At 42.8% G+C, this 22,812-nt stretch overlaps 1 protein-coding gene across 3 annotated transcripts; it reads right to left on the reverse strand.

Annotated features, from left to right (window-relative positions):
- Positions 1-677: 677 nt before the first annotated feature.
- Positions 678-20,796, reverse strand: GPR12 (G protein-coupled receptor 12). Of its 3 annotated transcripts, XR_005603675.1 has the most exons (3): positions 20,679-20,796; positions 1,858-2,107; positions 678-1,044 (listed from the first exon to the last, which is right to left on the reverse strand). XR_005603675.1 is itself a non-coding variant. In XM_039565614.1 (2 exons), exon 2 carries the CDS (start codon positions 20,083-20,085, stop codon positions 19,081-19,083), a length of 1,005 nt encoding a protein of 334 aa, XP_039421548.1. In that variant the 5' UTR covers positions 20,086-20,097; positions 20,679-20,796; the 3' UTR covers positions 9,654-19,080. The 3 variants fall into 3 exon arrangements, 2 of the variants coding, with proteins under 2 accessions (XP_039421548.1, XP_039421558.1); XM_039565614.1 differs by lacking the exons at positions 678-1,044; positions 1,858-2,107 and adding an exon at positions 9,654-20,097; XM_039565624.1 differs by lacking the exons at positions 678-1,044; positions 1,858-2,107 and adding an exon at positions 9,654-20,100.
- Between the last annotated feature and the right edge of the window lie 2,016 nt (positions 20,797-22,812).

Below are 22,812 nucleotides of genomic sequence, written 5' to 3' on the forward strand. Positions count from 1 at the left end.
TTCAATGGCAGGGAGGGGACATTATTTTTTACCCTGTTTTGTGTGGGTGTATTTTTTTTCCTCCTACATGAAAAGTTAGGAAATAATGTTTTTCTTTTAAGGTGAAACCTGGCACAGTTTATAATGCACATTCTCCTGAAGACAAGCCTCCTCCCATCCTCCCTCATCCCCAGGCTAAGTGCTGACTCTCACTGGCAGCCTCACACCCTCCAAGGCTGAGTTGCTGAGTGTTTGTAGGGCACCTTCTGCTCTGTTTCAGGGTGGGTTCCCATGCCACTCAGGAGTTAGTACTCAGGGTTTCCAGTGACCAACTGCCAATGAACTGGGGTTGTTTCTCTCTGGCTGATGGAGATGGAAGCTGCCAGGTGAGCAGCTTGTGGCTGGGCAGGATGGTGGTGGGCCCATTGCAATTGGTCCAGATGGCCGATATGGAGACTTCCATCAGGTATTTTTGAGTGTGAAGGTTTCTTAAACATGCATGCAGTGTAAGTCAGGAACAAGTTCTTGCTGCAGGTTCAAGACTTTCAACGAATCTTTTCAACAGGACAAAAGCCAAAAAGCAGTTTGAACATGATTCCTAGCAAGGGGTTTTTACAAGTGGCTGGGACAGTGACAAATGAGCTGTTACTTCACTTACTCAGGTGGTTTGGTCCATTGCAAAGACAGAGCAGGGAAGAGGAATTTCTATAAACTGTGGATGTGTAGTATTTTATTCTGTTATAGCAGCAAAATTGTATTATATCTAGAGATAATGCCAGACATAATAATATGGAAAATAGTATTAAGGAATATATATTAGTTTAGCAATGCACCAGCTGCCATAGAAAATGTTCATGTCATAACCATTAGTACTTGATTAGTAATGCTGGCAGAGGCAGGATATTTTACCTCCCTTATTTTCCCCCCTGTGACTTCAGCATTGGTAGTCCTGACGACTGGAGGGTTCACTCCATCCAGAAATAGTGCAAGCTTTTCCTTGTACCTCAGTCCTCGGGAGGACAGGACGTCTTTAAGTTACTTTTGTGCTCTTGGTTCTTTTCCAGTCTGTGAATAAAAGAGTCAAACATCAAGGGAAAAATGGATCAGTCACCACCAACTAGACTGATACCCTCAAATTATTTCAAATAGAGAAATAAATAATGGTGAATTCATATTTGTGATTGATAGTTCTATTTTTTTATTTGTACTAAACACAGGTTATCTATGATTCTAAGGTGGAGGAGCAGGGTATGTTGTGCCAGGTACCCTGCAGACACAAGGTTCTGCTTTAACTCTTTCAGATGATATGGCCCTGCAGACTTGACATCTGCCTACAACTTGGGCTGGAGCTGAGTGACTGTGAGTTGTTTGGTTTCACAAAGAACATGCTTTTAATGGTACTGGAAATTTTTCCCACTGCGAATACAAATGCTAATGCTGCCTCGTGCTGTAACTCTGATCTTTCTGCTGTTCTGGTTTATCTGTTGAGTAGACTGACACACAAGTGTTAACTTTTTCTTTTAAATACTGTTTCTGCCTCTGATTTGACATAAACCCTCTGTGGGTGAATGAAGACCTTGGTGTAATTTTAATTAATTTTATTTCCAATGCTCATGTCCCAAGGCAGATCTTTTTATAATGTTTGAAATTTTAAAGTGTGTTACCTTCTGTGAGCACCCAGTGTTATGAATAATGGGGAAAATACTTAAAATTCTGAAGGACATAGTGTAAAAAGTGAAAAAAATGGCTAGGGGCCCTATTCTTTCTCTGCCCTTCCACTTTGGTAGACACCAAAGCTGTTTATTACTGTTCAAGGCAGCAGACACCAAGAGGCAGAGAAGGAAGATCCAATGTGTAACCTGTGGAGGTTGTCAATACCTCTGCTGTGAGCACGGTCGTGGATTCCTATTGTTTAACACCAGAAATGTCCACTAGATCTTTAAGCCAGACCACCAGTATTTCATAGCCTCTTTTAATTTGTCAGGCATTTATTCTTCTACTAAATCCAGTAGTTTCTGCTTGCCTCAAGCCATCCCAGCAGCTGATCTACATGTCAGGAGATAGGGATCCCCCATTTCCTAGGGAGTGTCTTCCAAGGCTTGATCTCTATCTTCCTCCTTGTTAGGAACTAAAAATAAGACAAAGAAAAATAGGTACAAATTGAATGAAGGGAAATTTAGGTTAGATATTAGGGAGAAATTTTTCACTGTGAGGGTGGTGAGACACTGGAACAGGTTGCCCAGAGAAGCTGTGGATGCCCCAACCCTGGCAGGGTTCAAGGCCAGGCTGAATATGGCCTTGAGTGACCTGGTCTGGTGGGAGGTGTCCCTGCCCATGGCAGGCGCGTTGAGACTGGTGATCTTTAAGGTCCATTCCAACCCCTTAATATTCTATGATTCTATGATAATGCTCTGTCAAGGTCTAAGCCTTCCAGATCATGGTACGGACACCCAAAGGTGTGTCTCATTCTCCATGAGAACCACAGGATAGTTCAGGTTGGCAGCGACCCCAGCAGGTCTCTGGTCCAACCTCTGTCTCAAAGCAGGGTCAGACCAGGTTGCTCAGGGTTTTGAAAACCTCCAAGAGAGATTGTACAACCTCTCTGGCCAACCTGTGCCCTTACATGGCTGTCCTGATGGGGAAATAGTTTCTTCTTATATCCAGTCTCCTCCTCACTGTTTCCCTTGGGCCTGTAGTCTCTCAGCATGCACCATGAAGATCTTGTATCCGTTGTCTTGAAAACACCCCCACAAGCTTTGCTGGGTCTTTGTGAAGCCAGATCTTCTCCAGGCTGAATGAGCCAAACTCCCCCAAACTCCCCAGGCTGTTGTGCAACCTCTGACTTACCTGTAGGGGTGTGTGTTTATAAATAAACAAACCCCTCAACATCCAAATGCAGCACAAGATGATGGCAATTTGTTGAGCAGTCTGACCTCTGTTATCTTGATGACAATTTAGGTATTATAAAGCCTTTGTAGGTAAAAGGATGGATGTCTGTATGTTTTATATAAATGTCAGAGCTTCCAAACAGTTCCTATCTAGCCATTTCATCTGCTAAATTTGATTTTATATCGAAACTCATGCATCAAGGTTGAAATCCCTTCCTCCACGCAGGTCCAAGCTGAGTCTCTCTCAGCTGCCCTGCTGGCTTCCAAGCTTTTTTTGTCTCACAGTGATCTGAAATACCATCTCCATACCTCACCAGCTACCCAGACCTCTCTTTCTCCTGATGGTGAACCAGACGAAAAGCTGAGCTATCAAAAAGTTTCCGCATTGCTTCCTGAATTCTTTTACAATGTTCACTGTAGACAAGATGAGCTCTCACATAACACAGGCACCAGCTCATCACCCCACTTATTTCTGGAACACTGTATCCCAGCCGTGATGCTGTGCACTCAAAAGCAACATCCTGCTCTTCCATTTACACATTTGCTCTGGTTTTACCATCAGTAACAAAGCCGTAATCTCTCCTGGGCAGGATTTTGTTTCGAGTTCTGGTTCTCACAGTCAGATGCTACAGCACAGGGGCAATTATAGTGCTTGACAACTGCTGCCAGGTGGTTTTTAAATGGAGTTTTAAGGATTGCTTTTGACTCGGAAAGCTGCAAATGGCCTGTGACCTTTCTGCAGGAAATTGTACCTCTGCTGCAGTTGAACCAATGGATGCTCGTTGCAAAATACCTCTTGTGCTCCAGCTTCACCAGGAAAGAAAAGCATCTGGTAAAACCCTCTTGGAAGTGAGGCTTTTAGTAACTTTTAATGGGTCAAATAAACCTTAGGCCTCATAGGTTTTAACCTGATGCACTGCCCAGAAATTCTCAGTTGCTGTCTCTCCCGTCGTGTTTTCCCTGGCTCAGACTGGAGACATGTCTGCAGTGTGCAAGGGGAGGTGGTGCACAGTGGCCAAAGCTTCACAGAATCTGTGAAGTATCCCTATCTTTCCCTTACCCTATTACTGGAAGCCTTTCAAATTGCCAGCTCTTTTTTACACTGCTATTTGCTCCTTCAGCAGCAGAAGGCTGATGCCAGCCTGTTTTACACTCTAAGCCTGACAACAAGGCAATATTATGTTAAATTTTACAACTGCAATGTGGTGGTGCACTCTTCCAGATGATATGAGCTATTGGCAGGGGGAAATACAGGTGATGTGATGTGATGTAGCCTAGTTCAGGAGTGGAAATTGTTCAGAACTTTTAAGTAAGTGTTAAACTCACTGTAATAATTTGTTTTAGACATTAATCCCACAAATGCACAATGACAGAGAGCACTAGTCTTATCTGCCACATTCTCACAGCAAACACTCAGGGAAGCAAGAAGGAAGAGCAGCAGATATTTGTGTTTGCCACATGCTTGATATGACCTCTTTGTGCTCACGTTGCCATCTGTTGTGGAGCACTTTACATGTGTTTGTCAAGGCTTCTGTATCTTTCAAAACAAAATTGCTACTTTATCATAAATGGTCTGAACTATTCTATACATGGGCCCACCTCTCCACATATACTGACATCTTTACAGGTACTTAGCTGCTGCTTGGGATTTTTGCTGCTCATTTCCACCATGGGGGTTGGAGCCCTGCTGGCTTTTGTCTCAGAACAGCTTTCCAACAGGAAGCACTCTCCACAGTGATATAGTATCACGCAAGCTATTCACAGGGGAAACTTCACCTACGGCTGCAACACAGCTGCAACTGATGTTAAATATGGAATCCACTGATATTTTGACACAAGGGGAAGACCTGTGCTTGGGGAAGTCCTTTAATCATATGATTAAGCTGTCATCTAAATGGTGTAAAAAATAACTTCTAAGCAGAAGAAAAAGGAACAGTCTTTTTGCAAATGACTGCTGAAGGTGAGGAGATTGAAAGGGACACAGAGCAGCATTTTGTTCTGTTTTTAACTTGTCTTTAATGAAACACTGTATCATTTTGTGAAGCAGCGGAAATTATGGAAATTCTGCTGTTTAGATCTCTGGAGACAGACGTGTGTGATCAATGACTGCTCATTAAAAAAGCCTCTAATAGAATCACACAGAAGCAGAAAAACACTGAAGAGAATAAGGGAAACTACTGAGCTCTGATGAATGCTTTATCTCATCTCTGAAGAAGAATGCAACGTTCCTTGGCAAGGCAAATTAAGGGTAAATGCGATGGAAAGACATTGAATTGATACGAGCTGGAAGCTAACAAGCTGCTGTGGGTCTGCTACGTACACACTCCTACAGCACAGCCCTGCTGCATGTCCACACACCCAGATAGCCAGGTGAATCTTAGAGGGAAGATGCACCATGGATGGCTGAGCAGCAAACATATCCTGGACAGGTAAATGTTCCTACACCTGCTCGCAACCTGGGATCACAGGGGAAGGAAAATCAGTCTCCCTGACCAGTGCCTGTTGCTGTCTGTCCCTCACTCTCCCCAGGCCCCAGGGATGTGGTGACCACAGCAGCAGCAAACAGCACCCCAAGGAACAGTCTCTTGGCCTCCCCTTCTGCCAGCAGAAACATCCAATTTTAGCAAAGGCAGGTTGCTGCTGCCATCCGAGCAGGCCTGCCGCTGCTCCTGGGGAAGAGGCGGCTTCTGAGTGCGATTCCACAGCTGACACGCAGCTGCTGAATTGGAGCCAGCCTGAACGACCCTGTGATGGCAGACACGGGGGTTTGCAGATCTAACACCAGACACATCTATTGGCAAGGCTGACTGTATTTTTGTGAAGGCTGTGCACAAGCTGTGGCTGGATGGAAGGCAAACAAACACTTTCCAGAAAAAGCATGATGAATGAAATGGACTGAACATCAAGAAACCACACCATTTTTCTGTGACATCTTCCTAGAAGAGGGTAAAAGCCCAAACCAAAACCAACCTCAGCACAGAGAGCTCCAGGGACACTAATATAGGCTGTTTAATTAAACAACAAAAACCAGATCTGTTCTATTAGTTCCCACAAAAAGCTGTAAAGGGATTGGGAATCCAGCATTGACAATAAATCCTGGAGCCCATTTGAGCAAGAAACAAGGCTGCAGAAGGATCCAAAGCATCAAGGGAGAGATGAGCTGCTGCTGTGTGGCCCTGGCTCAGCGTAACACATGCTAGCCCTTGCCAGGCAGTGAACTCAACCATACCTCCAGAGTAATGGAGTAAGGGAGTGTCTGCAGGCTGTGCAGGGACCAGCCCCTCCACTCCAACAGTCCCCTGCCTTTAGGCCAGGGCCAGGGGAGTGGCAGCTTGCCCTTGCTTCCCTCTGAAAGCAGTGGGGCTATCTGATCTGCTTAGATGTCAGGGAGTGGTTCTTTGTTGGGCTAGACTGGCAAATAGCAGGTGCTTCCTTCTCCAGCCTGATGTCCTTGCAGATGTATGGTTTGCCATGTTGACAGTAATTTCCATGTACGTCCTTGCACTGTGTCACCAGTGGCACCACTGAGGAAAAAACAGAAGGGGAGCTGGAGGCTGCAGCAACAGATGCCATGTGAGAGATAAGGGGGGAACAAGAACAAGCCCCCTCATGCAAAGGTGAAAGACTAGGAATAGCCAGGGGAGTGAAGGAAATCCTGAAGTTAGTTTGAGATTCTGGAATCTTCTGGCCCCACTTAGACCTGTCTAATGCCTGAAATGGGAGTTGTGAGGGCTCTTTTCCACTTCAGTTTGCCATATCCTCTGTATTCCCCTTGTAAGCAGAATGATTTGGAATGTGTTGATCCTTGTTCTGGAAACTGTGTGTTTTTGAGCTTGACAGCTCAAAATGATGATGATGGCAAACTCAATGTATCTTAGAAAATGTGTTTATATAGGCTTTCTGTCAAGCACCGTTTAAATGCCATACATCATGATAAAAATGAAGGTGAAAGCAACTCTGCTAGGCCACTGCTGGGAAGACAGTGTCCTGGTTACATTAAAATATCTTTTGCTGTCAGATAAAGAATGCCTGCATTGAAAGGCCACCAGCTTTACAGTTAGTGCAAAATACGGGGATGAAAGGCTTTGGCAGATATGAAAGAAAATCCCAATAAAATTTGCAAGCAGAATATGCTCAAGTAAGAGCCGATCTGCATGTACTACCCAAGTGCTGGTTGTAACGTGCTGTACTGCAGTGGGGTTGCTCAGCTCACATCCACATTAGAGGAATGCAAAAGCAGTAACAACCCCATGGAGCACTTTTGTTATGAGGATGACATTTCGATTAGAAAAAAACTAAAAAGAAAGATTTGAGCTGCTAATTTTAGAAGCAATATTAGAGAAATGAAATACTTGGATGTGCATGATTATAGATAATTTCAAAATAACTTTAAAATGAAGGATTTCTATAATATCTGCAAATGGCGTTGTCTTTGTCATACATGCCACATTGATGGTCTCTCCTATAACATTTTCAGCAGTGAATGTAAAATCTCCATTAACTGCACAGGCCTCACACTTTCCATAGACATCAAAGATTCATGGTATAGGACAGTGGTGAGGTAGCAGACACTCTCTGACATTCTGCTATGCCTAAGAGGACTCATAAGAATTTAGTAAGAAGGTAAAATATGCTGCTCTGTGTCCAAAAGTCTGTCCAACTCAGCAGCTCATCTCTGATGTGACTTACAGATGCTTAAATGAACCTAAGAACAGGCAGGCACACCTGGAGCGATGCAGTCAAGCATCCTTGAACTAAAGAACACTGAAACTACACTTTTTAATTTCCACTTGTGGGCCTCATATAAAGAACCTTTGTTTTGTTTACTGTAGCATGGAAATTATTTCATCTCCTGGACAGCTTTCAACTTTTTTATCCTTTTAAGCACCGTGACCATTTATTATCAGCCACATCAGTTTTCTGTTGCATACCCATTATTAACAATTCTGTTACCGTCTGCTTAGCTCCAGACTCAGCTGGCATACCTGATATCCAACCATAGTGCATAAAGCACTCTGCCATTGGCAGGAGGCACAAAGTAGTTTTCACTGCTTGGTCTAAGCATTGCCAATGCCTAAGGTTCCCAGTTAACTGTTTCCTGAGCTTCTGATACTGTGGATTGCTTCGTAAGCAGGATGTTACCTGCTCTAAACTAAAATGCAGCCAGGATATCTACCAGTTCTGTAACGTCATTAATATTTCCACCATTTTAACAGGAACTCCTTTGCAATTCTGGCTGATTACCATTAAGTTTTGGCAGGTTTTTACTATTCTATTTATTGTTTTGGTCAGCCGTTTTGCCCTCTTAATGGTAATTCCTTCTGTTAGGCTGATGCTGACACTGGGATATATGGAAGAGGCACCAACACAGAAATGTCAAGATGCTTGAACCATCCAACTCTGCTGTTCCTGGCTCATTCCTGGTCCTCCTGACTGCAGTAGCAAGTTAAACATGCACTGTATGGTCAGAACAGGTTCAGTTCATTGTCCTACTTTAGGCTCCATCAATCAAGCCTTAACTGATCCCGAAACAGCCAGGGCCAGATGATTTCAATATTGGCTTCTCCATTAGGTGAAGCATTTATCTCCCCTCCCTCTCTATTGGTATTTTTCCAATTAATTCTTATTTCTTTTCCAGTCTAGTAAAGTGGATGGCTGAAAGTTCCTAAGGGTCTATATTGTGTAGTTGTAGTTAATGTTTGTTGTAAGCAAAAAACATTTATCAAATACATTCTGGTCACCACTGTGCTGCAGTCCTTTTGCCTACAGTTTAACTGCAGAGAAACCAACTGGGTCTCTACTCCTGCACCATGATATCAATTTCTTCTTTAGACAAAACAGGTGGTGCCTACTGTCTGATGTGAGAGGTGGAGAGGACAGCTGTGTCTGGTAGAAGTAAACATCCCTAAGATCTCCTTCAGGATCCATCTGACACGCAGGACTGCAGTCCTGCATAGTATAAAGGAAGTAGCCTCACTCTTAGTCATTTACCTGGATATCAGTCACTGGCCCATTTCTTTTAGAAGCCACACTTGAATGGCTATGGTACATGATAGCCAGTCCTACGGTTAGAGATGTAACTCATTCCATCAATTTGTATGCCTGGAAAATAAGCTGGGTGTTCAAGAAAACCATTCAGACAAATTAAGATAGACATTTTACAAAAAAATTTAATTTGGAAAATGAGACAGTCGACCATTTTCTTTTAGCCTGTCTGAAACAGTCAAACTGGAAATACAGAACTGTGATTGTGCATCTGATTTTTCAGTTACTTAATTCAAGGATTAGGACCAAGCTTCTAAAAAAAAATCTAGGTTAACATAGCTTCTTACTTTCATAGCAACTTTTACCTCTCCCAGTTAATGACTGCTAACTCAAATATTAAGTATTTACATCCATTTAGCAAGATGAAATGTAGAACCTCTTATAATCCATACTGCATTTTGTTCCCCAAAACTGAGTGTGTACTACGATAATAAAAGGCAGTGTGTCAGAAGAGAGTGCAGTATAGATAAATTAACTTGAAGGTCACTCTGGCTTTCACATTCAAGAATTCCTGTTAGCTCTTCTTTCAGAGTTTTTGTCTGTAGTGCCTGGTATTTCCTTCTGCAGTGTTAGTAGATGCAGGGGATCCACAGCAGTTCACCTTAAGTTTGCACAGGTTTAGTCAGTGTCATCTGTCATCTCTTTGCACTGGAACATACTTAAATCTTGTATTTGCAGAAAGGATATAGCTTTGTTATTTGAAACAGAATGGGGAATTCAATGAAATGAAACAACCAACCATTCTTTTTTTAAAAAGGAAAATTTATTTATGGCTACATACACCACATATAAAATTAACATTTAACTGAAACATGTAATTGTTTCAATCATTTATGACTAAACACTTACAATGTTGACTACAAAACTGTACAGTTTATATTTAGTAACCAATTCTTACAGCATAGTGCAATTGTAACATTTTATAAAGAAAATAATTTGTGCCTTTTTTAAATAAAGTGCATTAAATTACTATCTTGTTTACAACAAGAAGCTCTGTAGTTGCAATTCAAAGCTTTAAGCTTAAGGGAAACTGAGGCAAAGATGTTTCACTTCCTTTTAAAATCACTTCATACACTGGCAAGCTATGGTTCAAACTTCAACCACAGTTAAATAAACAGAAACCAAACCAAAAACCTAAATTAGTATAAGAAATAACTATAGGCCCTTATGTATGAAACCAGTAATTGGTTCTCATGAAAAGCACAACATGCAGGATTTCAATCCACCTGGCTCCTAGTGGGACGTGTAGCATGAGAACTATCCTCCATGCAGATGCTTTTGCTAAAGCTTTTAGAATTCAGCACGGAACTACACTGCAGTCAGTAGTATCGAGTGTCTGCCTGAAATGTACAATGTTTCCTAGGAAAAGTTCCCTCTGAGGATTTCATGAGATGAACGTGATAAACTACAGGTTATCTTTAATTGCATTTGGCAACAAAAAATGTGGGGGTCTAGTTAGTAAGTCTAGAAAATGACAAGTGGTTCTACTAGCCCAGGGTATTCCAAATTTCATGGCCTGAAGCTAAAGACAGTTTACAGTGTTATTTCAGAGGCACACTTATAGCACTTATCCTATGAAATTCCATTTGTAAACGCATTTACAATCAACTTTTGTAGATTTTGGCTGTGACAGTAAAGCTCAGACCAAACAAAGGAGGACTTTAGCCCCAAAGAGGAAAAACCTATAGACATCAAAATGGATAGAGGTGTAATTTGTCTCTCTAGAAACAATGACAAAACCAAGAATGCCCATTTCCTTTGGTTGGCCCTGGCTGAGGCCCAACAGGAAAGTCTGTACTCTTCTCCTCTTCCATACATATATGAGACTGCTATCAGCTTCAACCATAAAATGTATTTGAGCACATGCAAATAACCCTAAAGACTGCCTATTTTGCTGTATGTGTACCACAGGCAATTTACCTGCCGCTTCAGCTGCAATCCTCATTCCACACTTTTGGCACAAATCACACACACTGCTCCTGCATTCTGGAAAAGTGCATTTTCTTCCTAGTGGGACCAGCCTGACTTCAGAAGTAGATTGCTGTACCTTCAGCTGCTCGGCTCTGGGATAGCTGCCGTGTAAAAAGCTGTGTGCTGGAGTGTGCTAACTCCCAGCAACCACTTAACCCTCCTCCTCCTAGACTAAGGAAAGTCTCTCTGCTTACACTGAGAGGGTGATACAAAAGAAAAGAGCTCCAGTTTGCCTGGAATGTGGTTGAAGAAGGCTCCCTACTTTCTGTCACACCTTCAGAAAGCTCTGTGCTGAGAGCAGAGCTCCCTTCCAAACCCACCATGCTGTGACCTGTGACCAACACTGCAGAAACACCTCACCTCTCTGCTCTTTTCTCGTGAGCCCTCTGGGGCAGAGGCACCATGAGGTGGACTGAGTGTTGCTCATATATTGAGGGACTACACTGTCAGAGGGCAACCAAAGAGTGGCAACACAAAAACCTATGGATGTGGCACAACTGCTCACACTCCACGGGGACACAACCTTTTGTCCTTTTCTGGATGTATTTCAATTTTTGAAGGGCCAGGTCATGCTGCTTTCATTTGCATACTATAAAATATCTCTTCCCTGAAAGCAGGGGAAGCCAAATTCCTGATTATTTTGATGGGTTTAATCTTAGTGAACACTGAAGTAAGAGGAAAATTCTATGGGACCATAAGTAATCAGTGCATTAGAGCTCTATACCTTGGCCCTAGATCTTAGAGGTCCTAGACCTTTTTCCCAGGAAACCCCTGAAGCATATATGTACTTTGTGTGCCCTTTAAAAATGAATGTGTAAATTTTTTTAGAAACTCTAATATTCCCCAGGTGAGCATCAGGCAGTGAGAAATGTCCACCTGTGTCCCATGACTGTGTGGAATCATGATCTGGGCAGTCCTGTTAAAGGACTGTTTAAGTTAAAGACAGAGTTTACAGCGTTATTTCAGAGGCACATTTATAGCACCTATGCACCAAAGCACCTATGAAAGACAGAAAAAGAGTGAGAGACAAAAGGGAACAATGTGTGGATAAAGATGTAACTGCTCTGTAGGCCCATGCTTGTGACAAATATCTTTCCTGAGTTCTATACCACCTGCGGTCATAGAACACATTCCTGTAATCTCAAAGCTGGCAGTGGGATTTGTCCAAATTAAAGCCATGATAATTTGCTTCCCCTCCCAAACCTCTAGCCTGTCTTTGTTTGTTGAAATATCAATTACTGCTGGATCTTTCAGTGTTTGTATGACTCATGCAAGTTGGGCAATATTTTTCTTTGATCATAAGAAACTGCCTCAGCAAAGAGGTTACACTTTAACCACATCCACAACGAAGGTATAGAGCATGATATATGGCGTGTCATACATATAAAAAGTAACTTAATTAATTGTAATAATTATGTATGTGTATATATATATATAATATTTAAGTATGTAATTATGCTATTTAAAAGTGATAGCTCATCATACTTAATCAAGTTAATGGCATACTAAAATATTCTAAGAAACTGTTTCTCTACTCAGCACGTAATAAAACTAGTATGTTAAACCTGGACATAGGTATTTCCTTTTAAGAATGAGTTTATACTTGAAAGAAAAAATAAAACCTCTATTTTGCTGGCTTCTATTTCTTCAAAGTGGAAGCCCCCTCCATATTCTAAGGTAAATCATTGCAGGATGCAGTCTTCAGCATGTGCAGTTAGTACTGGCTTGCTTTTTCCTACAGAAACCAGGAGTAGGCCTGTGGACATCGTGGTAGACCGTATGGTTGGGATCAAATGGTTAGAGGAAAAAGAATACTACCAGCGTAAAAAAACCAGTAGCAGTACACTTGCTTTCCCTCCCCACAGGTGAATCAGATATTTCCTGTACAAGGCAAATGCTCACTTAAGTTGTTCAATGAAAAAGGACTGCTGATATATTTGAAAGGGTTATAACAAACTATTAAAAACTTTGTATATCAGCTTTTTCCTAGGAATGCACCACTGTACTTACGAGGCTGGAAAAAACCTTTACGATCATTGAGTCTGCAAACCAATGCCTGCCTTGAAACAAAAAGGACTGCACCAGACATCTTACTGCCGGGGGCTGCAATGGTGGGGACGTGAAGGAGAAAAAAAAATAACCCAATCTCTAATCCTATGGCCACCAGTTAAAATAGTAATACTCCACACTTGTAATTCAAGGAAGCCCCCAAATGTGCCATGAATGTCCGTAAGTACTCCATGCTTTTTAGAAAGGTCTGGGCTACTTAGAGATATCAGATAACTAAATCAGTTCATCAGTTCTGGGACATAACACACTTTCCCCTACCTGGGAGGGGGAAACATGTAATACTATCTTGTCCAATTGAACATCTGGCATGTCAGCAAGTGTGTAAAAATTGCCTTGGCATATGTAAAGTGCAAAACAAAGGCTTGGGGAGGTGAGGACAATTTCTTTAAAAGCTAATTCAAGGAGTTTGTGACAGCAACTGTAACTGATCATTGTTTTAAAATGAGTTTTACTCTCGCAACCTATTTACAAAGAATCTCCACTGGAAAAGTCTCCCCCCGTCCTTTCCATGGGGCACTGAATTAGTTGGCATCACAGCAGTGACACACTAATTAATTGCAATATGGTTTCATCTAACCTACATTCAGGTTTGGTTTTTTCCCTTCTCTTTTGTAAGAAGTTAACAGTGAAATGTGCAACTCTTTCTTCTTGGGGGGCTTACAATATCACAACAATTTTGTGAATAAACTGCAGCATGGACTTTTTTAGTGCAAAGGCATATTGTTTTCAAAGAAACATTTACTACAAAGGTACAGGCTTAGCTGCTCCCCAAAAGAAACAGAAATACATAATGACTTACTGTAAAACAATCTTCTGGTGGTCCCACTTTGAATTTTCAGTATTTTTCCACAAAAACCCTCTTCTGATTTCAAGTGGAGCCATGCAAGACTGTGCTAACAAGAAAAGTAATAATCTGAATAAAATATGGAAAATATTTTCAAGGAAGGTGGGCCTCACTTCTGATCATATCTCCTCTCTGCTCTCTGAACATCCCTCAAGAGGGGCAGCTGTACTGCCAGCCTCAAGGACACAGGACTGCTGCACCACACCCCAGAACAGGCACAGCCCCAGGGCCCTCCCAGGTGCTCTGTGTACCTCGGGTAAGGTTCCAAATGGACAGTTCAAAATAAGGGGATGCATTTATTCAAGCATCCTTCCTGGCCAAGCTCAAGCACCGAGTGACTGAACCTGGCTGCCATAAAGGCTTCCATCTCTTATCTTTCCTCATCCACTTAATATGAAAGCAGATATCCGTGCAGTTCATCCAGATTTCTGATCCATTAAAAGGAACTGCACATTCTTGATCTGAAGAAGAGAGAAGCACCCAGTTTTAAGGGGTAATTTCCTCTTGTACCAAAAAACTATTTCCAGAGAGGAGACTTTTCAAGTTTATTGGGAGTACCATCATTCTTTTATTGACAAATGAGGGAGATACACATGCCTAATTTATCTTTCCTGACCTATTGCTTATTCATGAGATATAAATTATACCACTCCCTTTTAGTTCCCTATAAGCAGTGATTGAGGGATCTTACTTTTTCTCCATTGAACATCTCTGGACAACCGCTAAGCCAATCTAGAACCGTTCAGTATCTCAGATAAAATTACAGGATAGCTGGTGGGTTTTTAAATAGCAACTACTCTGTCCAATTCTTATTTTTATTTATTTATTGTACATAGAAAAACCAGACCAAATATATAGTTTCTCTTCATAAAAGTCAGGGTCAACATTCTGAAAACATTGTTCTGAATGTTACAGAACCGCCTTTTTTTTTAAAGTAATGAGTGTGTAGTTATGCTTCAGGGGCTTGATTTGTAGCAATGCTATTTTATCCCAGCTTCCAGTCACACAGCAGGTTGCTTATCACCTTGGGGAAATGAAGTCACATGTATTTTATTTTTAAAAGCTAAAAAATCCCTAAGAAAATGAAGCAAGAGAATAATAGCTCTTTGGGGACAGCATGAGCCCTGGTATAAGCCAAAGTTCACTGCTGTCCATGGAGGAGTTTTAGTGACTCCAAGATGCCTCAAGGCTGGTCCCTGAACACTAAAGGATGGATGCAACTGCTGAGTGTCCATGGCAGGAAGATACAGCAGCAGTATCAGGCCTTTCAGCTTGCTTCCAAAGAGCCTGGGTATTGGTAGGGGTTTTCTCCACTGGTATCATAAACAAGCTGTCTTCAGAATGGGCTAGCACCATTTATCATAGCCATCTTGATGAGCATGACAAATTCGGGTATTCCTGGGATTAAGTTACAACTGGAAATCCTGAACACTATTAATTTATCCACAGAATGCTGTACAACTAAATGCCAAACAATGAAAAGAATAAAACTCCCCACTGCAGTATATAATTCTTTCAGCAAATAGCACAAATTCAGGATCCAAGAATTAAGGTAAAATGTTATTGCTGTGTAATTCTATTCAGGAATTCAATGATTACAAAACAAATCAACCAGAAATAATGTCCCACATCGGTCTGATAGCATCTGCTTAACAAAGGAAGACTTACGCTTACTGAAAGTTCTTATGCAAGTTACTTTTTTTTTGTCTAAAATATATATTGCTTCCTCTCTATTGCTCTGAGTTTATTCAGCAATTTATAGTATCCACATCATGGAGGATTTTATTGCTCTTGTGCTAAAAACATATTTCTCCTTATTGCTGAAATACTACTATTGGGGGAAACAGTTTAAAAAAAAAAAAAGAAAAAAAAAGAAGACAATTTTAAAAAATCCTCTCCCAAGCTTTGAGGATAAATGTATACCTAAATAAAGTTTTCCCATCAGGATACAACATGTTATTAACTTTGGGTCAAGTGTGTTAATAAATAAACACGAACTTCTATTCTTTAAACCAAATTACGTGTTAAAAAACCCCCAATCTTTTGTCATTACAAAGGAGATATGAAAGCGACTTCACTGTACACAGAATGGTGAATCTAATCCCCCTGGTCTTATGCACTGTTGTCCTTTGATGGGACAACAAAATATCAGAAACTGCAAATTGGCTGGATTTCTGCCAGTTTCAGGAGGGCCTTGGATGGATCTGGCATCTCACCATACAGAACGGGGGCCTCCCCTGTCATTCTGAGGGGACAGCAGAGAGTTGCTTAATTCTGCAGGGTCTGAAAGGTCACTGGCTGTCAAGCACTTCTTCTGTGCAAGTGAGGTAGGCAGCTTTGTACCCACAGCTCTGCCCCTATTTCCCAGAGCTCAGTCAGAGGTGTGTTATGTAGCACCCATCCCAGTGCTGCAGACCATGGTAAAGTTTGGCCAGACTGCAAAGTTTTGAGCTGCAGGCAAACCTATGTCATTGACTTTCAGTAGGATTTTCTGGCCTATACTGCACAGTCTCAATTTAAGAACATATTTCTGGAAGAGGCAAAATCCTCACTGGAGGTCACAGCAGTAGCTTGGGAGGCAGAATCATGTTTCTCATCTGTTTGTGGTGGAAGGTAACCATGCACAACTCCTCAAACAAGGGCAAATCACATCCCTATGAGCTAGCTTTGTGGGATTGCTATAATTAATCCTTCTTTCCTCCGTTTGACTTGCTCTGCTCCTCAGGAGAGAAGCTTCCAATTACAAATCTCTCTGCTCTGGCACAAGGAAGAGGTCGGCTCCCCCGGCACACTGGAGAGCCTCTGCGGAATTGAGCAGCCTGTAGAGTGAGGAAGATGACAAGGACACGAGGTGAAACAGCATGAGAAGAGGAGACAACATTATCTCCCTCTGTGCTGTTTTTCTCTGGCTTCCCTACCACACAGGTGTTGCCTAGAGAAAAACACTAATGCCTGTGAGGTTATCCAAGAGGATGAGAACAGGTCTGCATAAGGAAAACAACAGTTGCCCTCAGGACTGAATTTTCGTCACAGTTGCAGCTGCTCATCTTCATCATACTTTTAGCAATTTGATACAGACGAACAAACAAGGGAAAAAGCAGGGGGAGCAAAGTTTGCATGACTTTAACTTATTTTTTCTTTTAAAAGTACCATCCTACATTACTTAGCCTCTCTACATTATTCATCTCATGACTTTTACTGCCATTATTTCCCAATAGTTTGCATACTTGCAAAACTGCACACATTTGTAGCATGGATATTTATGAAGTATTTCTTATACAAAAAATTGAAACAAAATTCAATGACTAGAGTTTCAGTATCATTCATAAGTAGATGAAGAACACCAATACCCTACACTGAGCAGAGGTTATAGTCTAACTTTGCTGAGCATCTGTAAATCACAGGGAAGCGAGGGGAGCTTCAAATTCACAGCTCTACTGGGTCATGCCATGCAATTATTAAACTAATCAGATAACCAAGTAAAAACCAAATATCATGAAGGTTGAACCAAATAAATAATGGAATTTAAACGCAGCATTGCAACTAAAATTAATTATTGCTCATAAAAATCTCTACAGAGCCTTGTTTACAGACAACTCACATTTGAGATTCAGCTTTGTGTATAGCATATGATTCTTAACGTCACAGAAACTTTGCCACAAAAAGCTACAGTCATCCAGATGTCCACATGAAAAGGACAGATTCCATTTGGAAAAATCCAGACCAGCAGCACAGTTGTCTCTACTATCTCTACTACACAGGTATATTTTTTCATTGAACTGTAAATATTGCTATTTTTACATTTGAGTTTTGGATTTTTTTTTTTTTAATGGAAGGTACTGAAGCAACAATACAATATGCAGACTTTGACATTCAAGGGAGTATAACCTCCTACTGATGCCAGGGCATGAACACACTGAGCTCCCATCGACACTAATGGAAGCAGTACTCTAAACTCCCATGCACTGACATGAGGGTACACCGTAAGTTTCACGAAGACAAGTGCCAGGAAGATTTTCTCTCTGACAATCAAGTCTTCAAATCAGAAAACAATGCTTTATTTCTAGTGCATTCTAATGTGGCTTCAGTGGAAGGTTAGAAGCAGTTTGAAATTTAACCATTCACGAGAGGAAGCTCTGCTTTCTAGACCAGCACTATAATGAAGTCCTATAATTAAGTGAACTGACGTGTGTACAGTGCAAAGAATGAAACTTCCAGAAAAGGAGAAAACACTGTTTCATCTTGCAGTTCTGGTTGCATATAACTCTGAACCAGATATGCTTTGAGAATTTATAAATGTTGGTATTTAAAATTACATAGGAGAACAGTGAAAACAAATGGTAATAGTTTTGACTTGATAACAAATGTAGGGGAACCATTTCATGTAGTGCTAAAAACGTGCTGCACACAATTTGTAGGTTGTTTTATGAAACATTTCTTATACTCTTCTGAAAAGATAAACTTGTCTGAGAAACCTAGTTTTCAATCTATTACAAATGCATAGCCGAAAGAGGCCATATTATTTCATCAATTTCAAAGATACCCCTGTCAGTTTTAAAATCAACAGCATAGCTCCAATGTCCAACATGCAAGTGAAAACATACGTCTGACTTTTGAAAAGGAAAGCAACGCATATCTCTTGCTTTAACACCCAGCCACATGAGAGAACAGGTAACTCTTGAAAACAACTGTCAACCTAATTCATGCTGAGATGTAAAATAAAAAGCTGCACAAATACTTTCTCACTTAGAGCAAATTTGTTGCACTGAGATTATTACAATAAATACCATATAAATCAGTACAATTGGCCATTATTTTGAAGAGTATTCTCATGATATACAGATGGGGTAACAGGACTTGGTTTGGTTTTTTTCCATTTTAAAAAAAATTAAAGAGGAAAAAATATCCTAACAACAGATTGTAACATGCAGTATGACTAAACTCAATCACCTAAATGATTTTAAAGAAGTATGCTATTTCAATCTAATTTTAATTAGAAAATTTAATGTAAAATCATGGCAAACATGGCAAAGTCTGGGTAATATGACAAAAAGGACCCTGAGCAACATCATAAGTCTGTAAGAACACTGATTATTTTGATTTTGGAAATCTTCCTTAAACCACTTGATTGATTTCGGTCGCTGGGGTTTTCTGTTTACAAAAAGGTCCGTCCATCCTGTGGTTTTTATGTGAACCCATCACACACCATTTAATGAATGCATCTAAACCAAAGACAGAATGTCTGGAAAGTAACATGTTAAGGAGCGTCCTCCTGGCTGCCAATCAGACATCACTGGGTGATCTTGCCCTCTGAGACAGGTTAGAAGGAATACAACCACAACAGACGAGCCAAAGTGCTTTCTGTATCTCCTGGTTTCTAAAAGCATATATTACAGGATTGATGATGGAATTGTAGGTAGCTGGCAGGAGGGTGGCATAGGTGTATATAGAAGGATAGGTGTAATCTGCTATTAAAGAATAGAGTGTAAAAGGCATCCAGCAAGCAGCAAAAGTCCCCAAAATAATGGCCAAAGTAGACACTCCTTTTCGGGTGGTCACATAGTGGGAAGTGGCCAGGAAATGGTGTTGCAAGGCAATCTGATGGGCATGGCGCATCACAATTTTACAGATCTGAATGTAGAGCTGCAGCATGAGGGCAAACATAAGCAAGAAAGAGACCGAAAGGACAGCTGCATTATTTTTAGTGAGTGGTCTGATAACACTGCAGGTGGATTCATCTCTGAGGCAGTTCCAGCCCATTACAGGCAGCAGTCCAATACAGATAGATGCTCCCCAGAGCAATATAAGCATGACATAGGTAAAAGTGACAGTCCTCTCTGAATTGTAAGTCAGAGCATAATACAGGGAGAGGTAACGATCAACAGTGATAGCCAGCAAGCTGCCAACAGATGCTGAGAAAGAGGCAACAATCAGTCCAATCGTAACCAGTTTCGTAGCTTCTGACTGCAGAAGGTAGGCAAAAACAAAATTGATGATCAATCCAATGCCTGCTAAGAGATCTGCCAGCGCCAGGCTGCCTATCAGGAGGAACATGGGGGCGCGAAGACTGGGATTATGGAAAATGATCAGAACCACAACGGCATTTTCGCAGGAGATAAGGGTCCCTGAAGTACACAAGACAATGTCCCAGGGGTTTACCAAAAGCTCTGGCTTAGGGTCTACGGCAGGAACCAGGGAGGAGCCTGCAGCTGAGGCATTCTCTGTAGAGCTGGCTTCTATATGATCCTGAGGCAGCCAGCTCAAATTAACCTTCAGATCTTCATTCATTTTAACCCCTGTCTTCTTCAACAGAAAGACATTATTTTTAATGTTCAGCCACAGCACTGGATACATCACCCCCCGGAGCATGCAACGCCCTAGACAGGAACACCAGCCTGATGTGCAGGCAGGCACTTGTTACATAAATGTGACAATAGAAAATAAAAACAAAAACGGGGGATGGGGAAGGATATTTTAAACTGCCCGAGATTATCCTCCAAGGGACCGATGCACGAAGGCTGAGTGATCCTTAGGGTAACCTGCACAGGGAAGGAGGCACGGGCACGGGAGGCAACCCATAAAGCAGCTAAAGCTCCCTTTAAGCGCCGCAATTTGGGGTGGGGGCCGGCTGCGGGGCGGCGTAAACCCCGCTCTCCTGCAGCCGCGATTCGAACGCGGGATTATTTCTGGTCACGGAGGGAGCGGACAGGATGAGGAAGGAGGAGGGAAAGGGGAATATCTTTCACCGACCCCCAGTGAGGAAACCCCGCCCGGGCTCGGGGGAGAGTGGGGCGATATCCTCTGAGAACTTACAAACTCGACGCGGACACCACACACACACCCCCCCACCCCGACCCCACGCACGCCCAGCGGCGGTTCACCTGGGCTGTCCCCCGGCGGGTCGGAGGAAGGATGGAGGAAGGAAGGAGGAGGAGGAGGACGAGGCACGGAGGGGTCGCCGCGGTCCCTTCCAGGCGCCAGCGGGGCCGGCGCGGCGCGGGGGGGGGCGGGGGGGGCCCGAAGGCGCAGCGCAGGTGCGCGCCCCCCGCGCGCGCGCGCGCAGGGCGTGTGCGTGTCCCTGTGTGCGAGGGAGGGAGTGTGAGGGAGGGGGCGGGGGCGCGCCTCGTGCGCGCGCGCCTGCGCAGGTGCGCGCGGGGGAGGCGGTGAGGGGGGAAAAGGGGGCGGACGCCCCCGGCCCGGTCCCCCGCCCCCGAGGGACCGCCGAGCCCAGCCCTGCGGCCGGGGCATCCCGCCGGCCACCGGAGAGCTGCCTCTCGCTGCTCTGCAGGGACCAGCCGGCTTCTCCCTTGCAGCAAGAGCCTCCCGGAATTATTTAAATGAAAATTGTACTGTGGGGGTAGCCAAGTGCTGGCGGCACGGGTTTGCCCAAAGAGGTTGTGGTGTCTCTGCCCCTGGAGGTAACTCAAAAGCTGATGACATCGCCGTCCCTGGTAGTGTTTGAGGCCAGGTTGAATCGGGTCCTGAGTGACCTGATCTAGTGGGTGGCATCTCTGCCCATGGCAGGGCATTTGAAACTAGATGGTCTTTAAAGTTCCTTCCATCCCCAACCATTCTACACTTCTATGATTCTGTGGTCCTGTTCTAATTGACCATGTTTTGGGAAGTGGGGCTGGACCAGATCATCACCAGAGGCACCCTGAGGCCTCAAACATTCTGTGATCCTGTGGTCTACAACCATATGAAAATGAATCACAGAATCATAGAATGCCAGAATCAATTAGGTTGGAAAAGACCTCTGAAATCATTGAGTCCAACCCATGACTGAACACCATCACATCAGCTAGACCATGACGCTGAGTGCCACATCCAGTCTTTCCTTAAACACCTCCGAGGGATGGTGACTCCACCATCTCCCTGAGCAGCCCATTCCAGTGTATAATCACCCCGTCTGTGAAGAAATTTCTCCTTATGTCCAACCTAAACCCCTCCTGGAGTAGCTTAAGACTATGTCCTCTCATCCTGTCATCTGTTACTTGGGGAAGACACCATCCCCCACATGGCTACAAACTCCTTTCCCAATAGGTCCTCAATGACCTCTTCTAACTGACCCTACTTTGAGAAGTGGGGCTGGACCAGACCCCCACCAGAGACACCCTGGTGCCTCAACCATTCTGTGATTCTGTGGTCTGCAACCACGTGAAAATGAAAATACAGTATAAAAAATTTAAAGGAGTGATGCCCAGTGTCAGGTCTAGAGCAGGTAGCTCCTGGCTGTGCAGGGAGCTTGCTGGGGTAGCGTGGGCATGGGGATGCCCGCCGTCTTTGGATGGTGACATTATGGACACATGGCCAAATTTACAAAGGTGTTACATATTGAGTAGTGCAGGCAGGCCAGTGGCACTTGGAGTGAGTTGGAACTAAACTTGGATATAGGCCACTGGGTCAGAGGAGCCACATAAAACATCTTTAGACACCAGATACAGATGGTTTTTGAAAAGAGGATAGTCTCTCAAGATCCTCTGTAGAGTCAGTGGAGAGAAGCGTGTCCTCCAGAGCATGTCAAAACAGTGGGATGAGTTGGTCTGTAGAGGAGCCTGGGAAATTTTGGGAAAGCATGCTTCATCCTCGTTTACACCCATACAGCTAAAACCCTCTGGAAAATCAGGCCCTGCGGGATGACTGGAATCTGGAGGGAAGATTTCCTTCTCCCTTGTTGAGTTATGGATGCCGCAAACATGCATGGTGCCATCCTTCATTCGGCTCAACCTCAGTCACTGTGCTAAGCCTTGTGAAACTTTGCTAGGTGATTCAAGATGATTCATTCATATTTCAGGTGCCCCTCCTGCTTTATAACAAGGATTAAAAATGGATATCACCTTGCTGCTGATCATTGTCTTCCAGTTTTATCCAGTGATTTCTTATGTGACAGTGTGACAAATACTTTCCTGTGATCTGGACTGAATATGTTTGGTGTGTTTCATCATCTGTCACTCTTCCATTTAGAACAGTTGCAATAAAAATGCGAAAGCTTTTCTTCAAATGTTTTTCCGTTTT

The sequence above is a fragment of the Corvus cornix genome, chromosome 1, assembly GCF_000738735.6.
Source record: "Corvus cornix cornix isolate S_Up_H32 chromosome 1, ASM73873v5, whole genome shotgun sequence".
NCBI lineage: Eukaryota > Metazoa > Chordata > Aves > Passeriformes > Corvidae > Corvus > Corvus cornix.